This window comes from Elephantulus edwardii, unplaced genomic scaffold, assembly GCF_000299155.1.
Source record: "Elephantulus edwardii isolate Elephantulus edwardi_28Jun2011 unplaced genomic scaffold, EleEdw1.0 scaffold00273, whole genome shotgun sequence".
In the NCBI taxonomy this organism is placed as follows: domain Eukaryota; kingdom Metazoa; phylum Chordata; class Mammalia; order Macroscelidea; family Macroscelididae; genus Elephantulus; species Elephantulus edwardii.
The window spans coordinates 442,701-456,876 of record NW_006400023.1 but is presented as its reverse complement, the minus strand read 5'-3'; the positions used below and the strand labels follow the sequence as shown (position 1 = coordinate 456,876).

General features: G+C 42.9%; 1 protein-coding gene across 1 annotated transcript; it reads right to left on the bottom strand.

Annotated features, from left to right (window-relative positions):
- Window positions 1-9,925: 9,925 nt before the first annotated feature.
- Window positions 9,926-13,254, bottom strand: CRNN (cornulin). Its single transcript, XM_006900134.1, has 2 exons — window positions 13,117-13,254; window positions 9,926-11,365 (listed from the first exon to the last, which is right to left on the bottom strand). Exons 1-2 carry the CDS (start codon window positions 13,252-13,254, stop codon window positions 9,926-9,928), a joined length of 1,578 nt encoding a protein of 525 aa, XP_006900196.1.
- Window positions 13,255-14,176: the final 922 nt, after the last annotated feature.

Genomic DNA, 14,176 nt, shown 5'->3' with positions numbered 1-14,176 from the left:
AGAGGCAGTTCTCTTAGTGTTGACTCTGTTTCATCACTTTTGTGATATCAGCTCTTTCACAGAGAATCCCTAGATAAACCAGATGCTGTTGTCTGCAGAATGTCATGCTGCTAACTTGAAGACTGTGCTTCTCCGGTGGTTCAGAACCACCAAGTGTCTGTGCAACAGCCTGGGAAACTCCCTGGTGGGTCAGCTATGAGTCAGAACTGACAACATTAGTGAAAGAGAGAGAGACTGTTTCTCTTCCGTGTTTCTCCTAGATCCATGAGCCTTAAAATCGCCTCCCCTGCTTTCACAGTATCAGGACCAGGAGTGAGACTTCCTGTCTGGAGAGCCGTTTAGTGCTTTAAGAACATGTTTCAAGGGTCCCTCTCAGTGGTGATGGGTTGGAAGTAAGGCTACTTGGAAAGATTCGTTTTGTCTATTCCAGCAGGTCAAATACCCCTCTGTAAGGCCCTCAGGCCTTCTGTATGACCTGGGTCTTGTAGACCTAGAAGCTTGTTACCATTCATGCAGAAATTAGAGGCAAAACTCTTTGGCTTCTTCATTCTTCCATTGTTCCCTCTGTTATATGGGAATTTTCAAGACTAAGAGTACCTTCTCTATCCAAACCCTACCCATTTCTTGGAGGTTTGGAGGAGAAGGGAGCCGCTCTTTTTTACTTGCAGCTCTTTGTATGAAGGGCGGCTTTGAAGCTTCTCCATTCAGAGGTGAGGAAGGCCTTCATCCCCCTTAAGAGATTAATCTATGGTGTTTCTATGAAAGACCAGCTTGCAAGTATGCCATGACCTTGATCTCAGAACCCCAGAGAAGTTCTCTGCCTTGAGAAGGGAGAGCCACAGGTGTATACCTCCCTATTTCTGCATAGGGCCTGCTCAAGAAATGCACTGTCCCAAGGGAGGTCAGACACCCACACGTCCTACCTGCCCACTGGTGCCAGAGTCCTAGCAAGAGATGCAAGGTCTGTCCCATTCTGATACTAGGATCCTGGTTGCCCATGGAAGTGGCTTCATGGAGAGCACCGATAAACAAATATATATATATGTATATGTGTGTGTTTGTGTGTGTGTATATATATGTGTGTGTATATATATGTATGTATATGTGTATATATGCACGTATGTATATGTGTACGTATGTGTGTATATGCATGTATGTATACGTATATTTGTATATGTGTATGTATGTATATGTGTGTGTGTATATATACGTATACACACACACACACACACAATACTATAGGTTGTTTGGCTCAAAGCAGTCTGGGTGGTCACCATTGAAGTTTTAGGGTCACTGTCTCAGGTGCTACTATTTCCAAGGCCCAGCCACTAACTAAGCTGATCCCAACAGCCTTCCCAACCCGCCAAAGTGGTTTTTACACGAGTTCTTTTAGAGGCATTAGTGTTAGTTGCCACCAGGGGGCAGCAGTAAAGTATAGCCGCTTTCTATGAGAATGAGAAGCTGTCAGGCATAAGAGGTTTGGGGCCTATAGCTATTTGAAGAAACACTTTTTTTGACAGGCTTATGAGTTCGTTTTTTCTAAAAAAAATGTTTGAACGAAAAACAAGTAGAGCAAATAGATAAATCAATAGGTAACTTTATAAGTGCATTTCCCCCACTCAAAAAAAAGTACAAACACAACTCAATCAACTCTGTTAATTATCAAACTTAGTATTTGTTTTAAAATCTTAAATTTTAAATAATTTTTATTATGGACTTGTTTTCATTTTTCAAGAATGGCTTTATAATTGAAAAGAAATCATAATCAACTTACATGTGTTATATTTATGTGGTCTAGTAGTTAAACGATTTGACTCCTAACATTAAGGTCGGTGTTTCAAACCCAAGAATCATCCTGCGGGAGAAGAGTTGACGCGATCTGCGTAAGAATTTACAGACTCAGAAACCCTAAGGGCAGGGCTACTCTGTCCTATGGAGTCACTGTAAATTGGAATTGACTTGGCAACAGTGAAGTTATAGCTAAATAATTTTTACATCTTCAAATAGTTCTGACAGATACATATTTCAATAGTCTTCAGTTTGATACTGTATGAACTGAGGTCTTCAAGAGGAAATGCTTATCTCAGAGACTGTGATTAAATACTCTATTCCCACTGAGCCCTTTATGTTTTCCACAACATTACACTCCTGGCTGTAAAATGGTGTGCACATTTGATACAATAAGCATGTATGTGGGTACTTTTCAAGTTCAAGGAAGGTCAGAAAATCTGGTGAGGATGAGGAGCGATGGCCTGAGGTGAAGCAGAAGCCTTGATGAGTGCCCTGTAGTTTCAGTGTCTTGGGAAATGACTCTCACCTTCTCCAGGCTCTCAACCACCAAGAAAGCAGATCTTTGTGAAGAGAAATTTATAGCTGCCACTAACTATAGACTAATTATACACTAATCTATAGACTGCGACTAACATGTATGATTCCAGGTCACCAGTTTACAGCAAAGAACATAACTAATGGGAGAATCAAGTGCTTATTTCTCCTTGGAGGTTGCCCATCTTTCTCCCACCCAGCAGCTGGTGGATTCTTTTGGGTTGACAGAGCAGCAAGGTCCTTCCCCTCTAGGTCACAAGAGCTCTCTGGGGGATAGAGGTCCTCAGAATGAAACCTTCTCAAAAGGGGACATGACTTCCTTGCTTTCATAACGAAAATCTTCTGTTGAACATCGGAAGATTCTTCCCAACTTCTTTGGATAGATCCTCACACATATAACTTCTTGGTGTCCTTCCTACTCTCTGGGATGTGAGAGTTTATATTCAGAAGACCTGGGTTTAATTCAACTCTTACACTTTTTTAAATGTACAACTCTCAATGATACCAAAGAAACTCCGTTTTCTTATTTGGTATTGAAAGAAACAGGGAGGTTAGGAAGGAGACTGAGTTTTCTCAGTCAGCACAGAGAGGGAGGGTTGCAGGTCCCAGAGCAGGGAGAAACCTTCCACTCGCATCTTGTTCTCAGGAGATAGCATGGACAAGCAGCTGATTGGCTGTCTCTCTCACTGGAGAAGCAGCAGAGAAAGTTCAGGTGCTGAGTTCTGTGACTGAAAGTTGCAAAGACAGTCTACATGCCAACTCCAGTGACTGGAACATTAGAGGAGCCCATTGCAGCAGTCACTGCATCAGTCCATCTCTTGGGGGTCTTCCTCTCTTTTGCTGGCCATCCATCTTTCCAAGAATGATGTCCCTATCCAAGGAATAGACTCTCCTAGAAACATGTCCAAAGAATGAGAGACAAAGCCTCATCATCTTTGCCTCCAAGGAGCACTCTGCACTTTCTCCAAGGTATATGTTTCTTCTCTTAGCAGTCCATGGGATATTCAGGACTCTTCTCCAACACCACAACTCAAAAGCATCAATTCTTCCTCTTCTTCTGTCATCCTTAATTCATTGCATAGGAAACAATTGAAAATATTGTGTCTTAGACCAGGCATGCCATAGTCTCTAAATGGACACTCTTGTTATTTAATTCTTTGGGAAGGTTGTTGATAGCAGATTTTCCCATTGCAATCTTTTGGTTTCTTGACTGCTGCTACCATGGGTAGTTGTGGATCCAAGTAAAAGGACAACTTCATTCTTTTATCGATCTAAAATGATACTGGTTATTGATCCAGTGGTGAGGATTTTTGTTTTCTTGATGATGAGTTGTAATCCACATTGAAGATGATAGCCTGGTCTTCTTCAGTAAGTACTTAAAATATTTATTTTCTGCAACTAAGGTTGAGTCATCTGCACAATACAGGTTGTTTCTGAGTCTTCCTCCAATTCTGATGTCACGTTCTTCTTTATATAATCTAGTTGGTTTTTTTTTAAGTTATTTGCCTGACATACAGATTGAATAGGTATGGAGAAAGTATACAAACTTGATGTACACATTTCCTGATTTTAAATCATATAGTATTCCTTTGTTTTGTTCAGACAATGACTTCTTGGGCAATATACAGGTTCACATGAGCCCTATTAAGTGTTCTGGGATCCTCATTCTTTGCAATGTCAGTTGTGATTAGTCAATAACATTTTTCTGGTATTCTCTGTTTTCTGAGCTCTATCTGGCATCAGCAATGATATACCTTATTCCATGGACTCTTTCAAATCCTGGTTGTATTTCTGGAAGTTCCATGTGGATGTACTATTCCAGCCATTTTTTAATAGTTTACAGAAAGATTTTACATGTATGTGGTTTTAATGATATTGTTAGATTATTCCCACACCCTGTTGGATCACCTTTTTTGGAATGAGAACAAAGAAATATCTCTTCTAGTCAGGTTGCCCAGGTAGCTGTCTTCCAAATTTCTTATCATAGGTTACTGAGTATGCCCAGGGTATCTGTTTGTTGAAACACTTAAATGGGTATTCTGTTACTTCCTTAATTATCTTCCCCACCAATGCTTTCAGTGCAGCTTGAATTTCTCCCCTCGTTACCATTAATTTGGTATGAGCTTGACTCTATCAGCCTTTTTGTTGTTACAGGCATCTCTTGTGGTCTGTAGGGAGCTGCAATGCTAACTCAAAATCTCTGCCTCTCTGGTGGCTCACATACACAAGCTGCCCCATGCAAGAAAGATGGGCAGTCTAGTTCCATATGATCTACCACTTCGGAAACCCACTACAGTGTCAGCCACGTAGGTTCTGATGACAAAAAGTTTTTTTAAGTTGTTTTGTCAGAGGTGTGTAAGGATTGGGTGAGCTCATATGCATGAAAGAAGACATTAAGTCATCTCATTGTTTCCACAAATAATTATTGAATGCTACAATTTACAGGCACTACTTTATTTCAGAGAGTCACTATGAGTTGTATTTAACAGCACCTAACAACAACTTCAAGCATTAAGAACAGTCCACCACAACAAGATAAAGGTAAATAATCCAATAGAAAAATGGGCACAGGGTATGAACAGACACTTCACCGATGGCTAACAAGCATATGAAGAAATGTTCAAAATCCCTAGCTCTAAGAGTGATGCAAATTAAAACAACTATGAGATACCATCTCACCCCAGTCAGAACTGCAAAATTTAACAGAACAGCAAACAACAAATGCTGGCGAGGTTGTGGAGAAACTGGAACCCTTATTCACTGTTGGTGGAAGTATAAAATGGTGCAACCACTTTGGAAGGCAGCATGGCACTTTCTCAAAAAGTTGCAAATAGAGATACCATTTGACTCAGCAATTCCACTATTGGGAATATACCCCAAAGAGACCATAACTGACATCCAAGCAGATATATGCACACTCATGTTTATTGCAGCTTTGTTCACAATAGCAAGGAGTTGGAAACAACCCAAATGCCCATCAACAAACAAATGGATAGAGAAACTGTGGTATATTCACACAACGGAATACTATGCTGCATTGAAAAACAAGTAACTCATGCAATATTATTCAAAACGGGTGACTCTGGAGGACATTATGCTGAGTGAAGTATCTCAGTCACAAAAGGACAAATACTGCATGGTGCCACTGTTGTAAAACAGGACTGACCTTGGACTTGGGGGGAGACTGAGAAAGATGGGTATAATAATATAATAATGGTTGTAAGTATACTGCATTAAAACAGATGAGGGAGAAAACTGTTTAAAAGGGATATGTGATTAGGTGTTTTTGTCATGACAGGAGTCCAGAGTGAAGGCTGCATAGTGGAGTAGACCTGGGGGGAGGGGTTGTAAAACAATGAAAGAATTTTTCTTTTACTTTTCCAAGAGGGTAGTGTGCTGAGGGGAGGGTTGGGAGGGGAGACAAGTGCAACATTGAATGAATGGAAATCCAAGTCTCAGTAAATTTTCACTGAAATTAATAATAATCTTTTTTAAAAAGAAAAGTCAAATAGTTTTTAGACAGAGTTATAAAATTTGCTGAATTCTTCTCCATTGATGGAAATGATTCTGCATTACCATCAGAAGAATATGAATGTGTCTGCTATCCTGTGGCCTCATCAACAAAAATCTATCCTCAAACCAACCTAATGGTGAGGAAGGGTAACTCAATATTATTTTGTGTTTCAATTATTATAAACAAACTTTAGCATCTTTTCATGTATTTAATGGTAGTTTTTATTTTTTCTGTTGTTGTTTTCTGGGGTTTTTTTGCTGTCTAGTTGACCACTACTCCTAGTGACTCTATGCACAATGACTCTGAACCCTGTTTTATGTAAAGCTAATCTCACTGCCTCTAACACAACTACCCTTATTACCCCAATTACTGTGTCAATCCATCTCATCCCAGGTCTTTCTCTTGTGTGCTATTCCTCTACCCTTCCCAGCATTATGTCCTTCTCCAAGGACTATTCCCTCCTGGCAACAAGCCCAAAGTAAGTGTGTCAGAACTTCAGAATCTTTGCTTTGCAAGGAGCACCTTGGCTTCACTCTCTCCAGGAAAGACATGTTAGTTCTCTTAGTAGTCCATGGTATGTTCAATACTCTTCTCCAGCACCACAACTCAAAGGCATCAATTCTTCTTCTGTTATCTTTGGTCATTGTCCAGCTCTTTGATGCACAACAAGTAATTGCAAAGACCATGGTCTGAATCAGGTGCACCTTAGTCTCTAGACTGACATCACTGCTCTTTAACACTCTGGCAAAGTCCCCAACAGCAGATTTTCCTAATGCAGTTGGTCTTTTGATTTCCTGACTGCTGGTGCTAAGAGTGTTGATTGTGGAACCAAGCACATTTAAATTGTTAACAATTTCAATCTCTTTTCCATCTATCATGATGCTGTCAATTGGCCCAGTGGTGAGAATCTTAGCTTCCTTGATATTGAGCTTCAATCCATGTTGCAGTCTATAATCCTTGACCCTCTGCAGCCAGTGCTTTAGGTCCTCCTCAGTTTCAGCAAAGTTGTGACATTAGCATAACATAGGCTGTTGATGAGTTTTCCTCCTAATGCCACATTCTTGCTCGTAAAGTCCAGTCTCATGAATGATCTGTTCTGTGTATAAATTGAGAAAGTATGGAGACAGGACTAATCCCTGACATATGACTTTCCTGAATTTAAACCATGCAGTGTTCCCTTGCTGTGTTCTTACGACTGCCTCCTCGTCCAAGTATAGGTTTCACATGAGCAGAATCAGGTGTTCTGGGATTCCCATTCTTCCTAGGGTTGGCCACAATCTGTTGTACACACTCTCTGCTTTCAGCCATGATCCATCTGACATTTGTGATGAAAACCCTAGAGCCACAGCGTCTTCTAAACCTGGCTTGTATTTTTGGTAGTTCTCTGTCAATGTACTGCTTCAGTTTTTTTGGATGATCTTCAACAGCATTTTGCTTGAGTGTGGTCTTCGTGATATTGTTAGATTATTTCCATACTCTGTTGGGAACAAATTATTTTTTTTGGAATGGAAATAAATATGCATCTCTTCTAGTCAATTGGCCAGGTGGTTTCTTGGCACAGCTGGGTGAGCACATCCAGGCCCACATCTCTTTGTTGAAATATGTCAGTTGGTATGCCGTCAATTCCAGGGACCTTGTTTTTTGCCAAGTCCTTCAAAACAGCATGATATCTTCCTCCATCACCATTGCCACTTGGTCATATGTAGTTTCATGAAATTCTTCTATGTCAGCCAATTCTTTTTGGTGCAGTGACTCTGTGTACTCCATCTTCTTTTGATGCTTCCTGGACCATTTTTTGACTATAGTGTCCTTAAATATTGCAATTAGAGGTTTGAATTTATTTTCCAGTTCCTTCATTTTAAGAAATGCTGAGTCAGTTTGTCCATTTTTATATTCTGACTCCAGCTCTTTGCACATTTCATTATAATACTTTGTCTCTGAAGCTGCTCTTTGAAATCTTCTGTTCAGCTTCTTATCTTCCTGATTTCTTCCCTTTGCTTTGGCCTCTTGGTGCGTTCAGGTGCAGTATTCAGAGACTGTTCCAACAACCATCTCCGTCTTGTCTCCTTCCTTTTTTTTTTCCTTAAAAAAATGACCTTTTGCATTCTTTGTGGATAATATTTCTTATAACCTCCCAAAGCTCTGTGAATGTTTGTATTTATTTCTTATTTTGTGTATTTATGCTTTTTGATCACACCATTTTTATTTTTAAAAAGAGGTTATTTAGTGGTCTGGTGACTTTGTTAATTCCAATTACCTAGCTAGTTACTTATTTTATTGTACTTCTTTTCTGAATCATTAATTTGTTTGTTGTTGTTGTATTGTGTGCAGTTAAGTTGGAACTGACTCGTAGCTGACCTCCCCAGCAGCTTTTCAGAGGTTCTAAATCACACAGGAGGATATTGCCCATCTTTCTCCTGCAGAGCAGCTGGTAGACTCAAATTGTATATCTTTGGGATTACACAGCTTCTCACCATTAGGTCACCAGAACTCTCTGAATTACTGTTTATACTTTATTGATTTCTTATACTTTAATTTGTCATCTTTGTTGGTGTTTTTCAAATTGCAAATATAATTAGGATATTTTTAACTTCTATTAGCATGTGTAGTTAATATTGTGAATTTTCCTTAGAAGCCATGTAGCTGTGCTCTACAGAAACATATCTAAACGCCTTTTTCTCAAAGTTTTGAAATGTAAATAACCTGCATTATGCAGATGAAACAATCTTACTTGCTGAAAATAAAGAGGAATTGAAGAACTTGTTGCAGAATATAAAGGGAATGCAAACTTCAATATGAATTGTGTCTCAATATAAAGAAAACAAAGATTCTTAGCATTGTACTAATAGGCAGTGTCATGCTGGATGGAAAGCAGATTGAAATTGTCAACAGCTTCATCGTGCTTGGATCTAAAATTAACACCCTTGGAAATAAGCAGTTAGGAAATAAGGAGATGTACTGCACTTGGAAAATGTGCAGTTAGGGACCTTTCTGAGTTATTAAGAAATAGTGATGTCAGTTTGAGGACTAAGGTGCATCTGATTCGGGCCATGGTCACTCCAATTACTAGTTATGCATCTGAGACTTGGACAATGAATAAGGACGGTAGGAAAAGAATTGACGTCTTTGAGCTATGTTGTTGGAGAAGAGCACTGAACATCCCATGGACAGCCAAGAGAACGAACAGATATGTCTTGGAGATGGTGCAGCCAGAACACTCTTTGGAGGCAAGAATGATGAGGCCTTGCCTCACATACTTGGGACATGTTCCCAGGAGGTGCTATTCCTTGGAGAGGGACATGATGTTGGGAAGGGTGGAGGGTCGGCGAAGGAGAGGAAGACCCTCAACCAGGTGGATTTACATAGTGACTGTTACAATGGGCTCTTGTGTGTCAGGAAGTGTAAGGATGGCGCAGCAGGCCAGGGTTTAGATCTTTTGTTTATAGGGTCGCTATGGGTCGTACTCGACTCAATGGTGCCTAACAACAGCAACAAACAACATTATTATTTACTTTTACTTTAAGTTTTTCAGTAATATTTCTCTCTCTCTCTCAGGATGAAAGCTTTCCTCACCCATATCTGCTAGGTGTTAAATAGGACATCTCCTTTCTTTGACTTTGTTAACTCTTAAAAACTCTTACAATGTTTTCTTAAGAGGAGGGACTATGCCCAGTTTGTCATCATAACCTTATGGCCCTTAACCCAGAATGCCCATAAAATTGGTGATTGAATGAAACACTTAGAAGAATTTTTATTTCTGCATTAAGAGAAATGGGACAATAGATAGATGGCAGAATTCTCCAAGTAGCTCTGAAACTTTCCAAAGCCGAGGAGAATTGGCATGGAAGGATACCTTGTCTCATGTCTTCTAGCTCTTGAGAATATCTTCATAGGAAAGCAGGTAAGAGAGGAGGTTAGGATTAAAAGCGTCTTGCAGAAACCACTTTTCTCCTTGAGAAAGACCTACATGGGATCACCATGATTAAAAGCTGATGTCCAAGGATGTGCCAACCAAACTGGCCAGGGCAGGATAAGCAGGCCCTCTCCAGGTATCTTCTCTTGGAATTGGGCTCCAGGAACAGGAACTCACTGCTTGCTGCTTTTGAAGTAGGAATACAGGCCTTTAGCTGTGATCCCTCGTGTACCTTCAGGCTGGGTTGCCTCTCCTCCTTGAGCAGAAGACGTGCTGGTGTGCGAGCTGCTCTGGTCCTGCCTTCGGACCACTATCTCCCTTGAATGGTCATCCACCCATTCCTCATGAACCACTGGGGAACCTGTGGGCTGGGACTCCCCCTCTCTCTCCCCGTCTGTCAGAGCACTTGCCCCACTTTGAGCCTCTCCTCCCTGCACGGTCTCTCCTGCCTCAACATTTCTCTCTTGTGTCTCTCCTTGACCAATGTCTGACTGTGTCTGGTTCTGTCCCTGCTCTCTAGCTCCTGGGTGACTTCCTGTCTGGTTCCAGCTCTGCTCCATGGGCTGGGGGTGCACCTGGGTTTGTGACTCTTCCTGGGTCTGAATGTGTCCTCCTGTTATCACCTGGCCCATCTGGCTCCTGTCTTGGCCTTGGGTCTCAATCCCTTGGGTCTGGCCACCAGTGGATCCCTGTGACTGGGTGTTGGAACTTCCTGTCTGTCGGTTCTCATGATGATCAGGGGTCTGGATTTGTGACCCTGTCTGAACATGTCCTCCTGTCACTGTTTGACTGGTCTGGATCCTGTTCTGACCATGGATTTCCCTAGTCTGACTGTAACTGGACTCCTGTGAGTGGATACTGGTGTTTCCTGTCTGACGGTTCCTGTCTTGTTGCACAGTCTGATTTTGAGACCCTGCTGGGGTCTGAATGTTTCCCCCTGATACTGCCTGGCTGGTCTGGCTCCTGTGCTGACCTTGGATCTGAGCCCCTCCTGTCTGGGCACTTGTGGACTCCCGTGGCTGGGTGCCACTGCTCCCTGTCTGATGGCTGCTGTTCTGACCTGGGGTTTGGATAGCACCTGTCTGGGTCTGAGTTACAGTTCCAGCCACTGTCCCACTGGTCTGGTGTGCTCTGTCCTGTCCTGAGGTCTGGGATGGCCTCTCTGACTGCCCTGTTCTGGTCTGATTCTTGTCTTCTGTTGTTTGGCTCCACTCTGAGTGTCTGGTCTCTTGTGTCTCCCGGATCGTTCCCGCTTGTGTCTGGACCTCAGATTGCCTGTCATGGCGACTGTCCTGAGTAGAGCTGATGCCTTGCCCTGTGGAAGCCTGCTTACTCTGTCCGTGGCTACTCCCCTCGTGGAGCTGACCTCTCCCAGGCCCTCCCACTTCAGTGCAACTTTTCTGTCCCTCCCTCAGTTCTTGTGAGGTCTCATGGTGGTGGCTTCTAGACTCCTGAGATCCACAAGGTCCCTCGGGACTCTCGCTCAGGGTCTTGAAACAGGCCTGGGCAACTTTAAACGTCAGTACCAGGAACTCCTTGAATTCCACAGTCCCTGTGTGATCTTCATCCAGCAGGCGCAGGACTTTGTCCACAGTGGCTGGGTCGTAGGGTTTCTGAGGAGCAGACGAGGCTGAGTCAGTGCCCTTCCCCTGAGGGAAGGCCAGCTCCACTCTACTCCAGACCCCTCAGGCACCGGGGAGAGGGAGCCAGCCACCTCCAGCCCTACCACACACTGCACATGTGTAGCGACACCACAGGGGGAGTTGGGTTTCTTTCAGGCCTGTCTCTGTCCCTCAGGGGTGGGGATGGTTCTCACCAAGTTTATGCCCACTCATGTGTGGAGTACAGCTGCTGTTGCCATCCTGTCTTCTGAGATTGTCTGAATGGGTTCACACTACCAACCTTCCAGCTAGTGGGGGAATGGTTAAAACCCTCTTATTTTGCATGTTTTGAGTCTGGCATAATTCCTGACCTACAGGGTGGTTGTTGTTGTTTGTCTTCAAGTCAAGCACAACTCCTAGCGACCCTATGGACAAAAGGCCTGAAGCCTTTCTACAACTATCAACACCTATCAAAGTTCATAGAGTTTCTGGAGGCAAGTTATTTAGGAAGTGGATGCTGCTCCTACTAGCTGGATAAATATATTGTGAAGATTGAACAATGCTGCTGTCTTGAGTATTCTGACTGGTCTTTCTTCCTTGGTCTGTCCTTGACACCTTTGCACCCCAAGACTGCAGAAGTAGTCTCTCTAACAAGTCAAAGAGAAGCACAGTGATGTGACCCCAGAGCAGTGGTGTAGGGTCTGCCCTGAGGCTTGGGTGTCTCCTCTAAGACTGGGGGAAGGGTGTGTCTGTGGTGGTTCCTGAGGTGCAAGGTTGTGTGGTGTATGCACAGTCAGCATCCTGCGTCCTTACGTCCCTGTAGCCAAGGCCGTCATTTTCCTGGTTGCTTTAAATAGGAACTCGAAGTCAAGCAAGGCGGGGAAAAGGAATAAAGGACCATGGTACAAGTGTGCCAGGAACAAAGCTTAATTTCCCCTGTGATTAGCTACCTAATAAATTGGAGCTATGTATCTGAAAGCTGGACAGTGACTAAAAATTACAGAAGAAGAATTGATGCCTTTGAGTTGTGCTGTTGGGTAAGAGCATTGGATATCCCAAGGATGAACAAAACAGCCCCAAAAAAAATGTTTTTGGAAGAGTGCAGCCAGAGTACTTCTTAGAGGCAAGAAGATAAAACTTCATCTCACATATTTTGGGCACGTTGCTAGGAGAGGCTATTCCTTGGAATGGGATATCATGGTTGGAAAGGTGGAGGGTTGTGGAGAGAGAGAGGCAGACCCAAGGGGTTAGACTGATACAGTGAGTGCAGCAGCAGACTAAGTGAGGCCTAAGACATGGTGAGGATGCCATAGGATCGGACAAGGTGTCACTACAAGTCATACTTGACATGATGGCACCTAATAACAACAACAACAGTAACCCAGCACAGAGCTCGCTTTTAATGGGTGTTTATTAAAGAATGAGCAAATTTCATATAGACTTTGGAAATGTTAACTGCAGTTTTAAAAACAGCAGCAAACACTTTCCTCATTGCTAGAACATTCTAGCAGGCTCTTTTCCTTTTGAGCTCTCCTTTGAGAGCCCCTCTACATTTCTTCAATTTGGAGTTAATTAAAGTTATTTTTCTCTAAGGGCCAGACCCTACTCATTCCTTTGATTGCTTCTCCTTGGCCTTCTCTCTCTCTGCCTGCAGGTAGGCCTGGGTTTGGTTGCGGCCCTGGATTCCTGAGGGAAAGTATCTGCAGGTGAACACTCTCTCCTGTTCCACCGCTTCTCCACCCCACTCAGCAGGTAGGTCTTACCACGATGACCTCAGCAAACTCATTCTCCAAGAGTCTTTTCAGTTCCCCTCGCGTCAGCGCCTTGCAGTCCCCGTCCGTCTTGGCATAGCGAGTGAAGGCCTCAATGATTCCATTTATGTTCTGAAGTAACTGAGGCATTTCTGAAATTAGCTGGGAAAAGACAAAAAGTAACTCTCGATGGCAAGAGGCTACAGATGAGCCTCCGCTGTGTCCTGAGTAGCATGGCTGCTTCGAAGCCCTTTCCTCATAAAGCTTCAGCTCTGTGTTTCCCTCTGTCCTTTCCTACATAACACATTTTACGAATGGGAAGGAGAAGCTCTCTGTGACTAGAGGCCGTGATCAGAGGCTTTAATGCTGGTCTCAGCACCTGTCTGCCCTGTGAGCTTGGGCCAGTTGATTTGCCTCTCTGTGCCTCCATTTGGGGAGCTCTGGTGGCCTAGTGGCAAGAAGCGGCACTGCAATCCTGAAGGCACGCAGTTCAAAGCCACCAGCTGCTCTGCGGGAGAAGAAAGGGCAATCTCCCCCCCTATAATTAACTGCCTCTAAAAACCTGCTGGAGGGTCAACTATGGGTCAGATCCTACTTGATGGTACACAACCTGTTTCCATTTTCTTACTCATTGTGGAGTGAAAGCAGTACAATAAGCTAGTTGCCACTGAGTGGATTCTGATGCCATGTCTACCCCATGCATGTGTGAGTATGTATCTAACACACTGCAGGAGTGTCAGTGGTTGTGGCCTTTTGGAAACAGGCCTCTGTTCTCAGGTACCTATGAGTGAGTTAAAACTGCCAATCTTTTGGTTAGTAGCTGACTGTGTAACCATTTGTGCCATCCAAGAATTCTGAATACTAGTACCTACCTAATTTATAGGGTTATTGTGAACATTAAAAGTGATAGTACATATAAAACAATTGTCAGAATGCCCGTCTCAGACTAAGTGCCAGCTATTAAATGGTATTAAACACACAGACACAGATATAATTTGTTTGCATGTGTATACACTTTACTGCTTATAATTTGTTTGCATCTATTTACACTTTACTGCTTACAAAGCAGTTG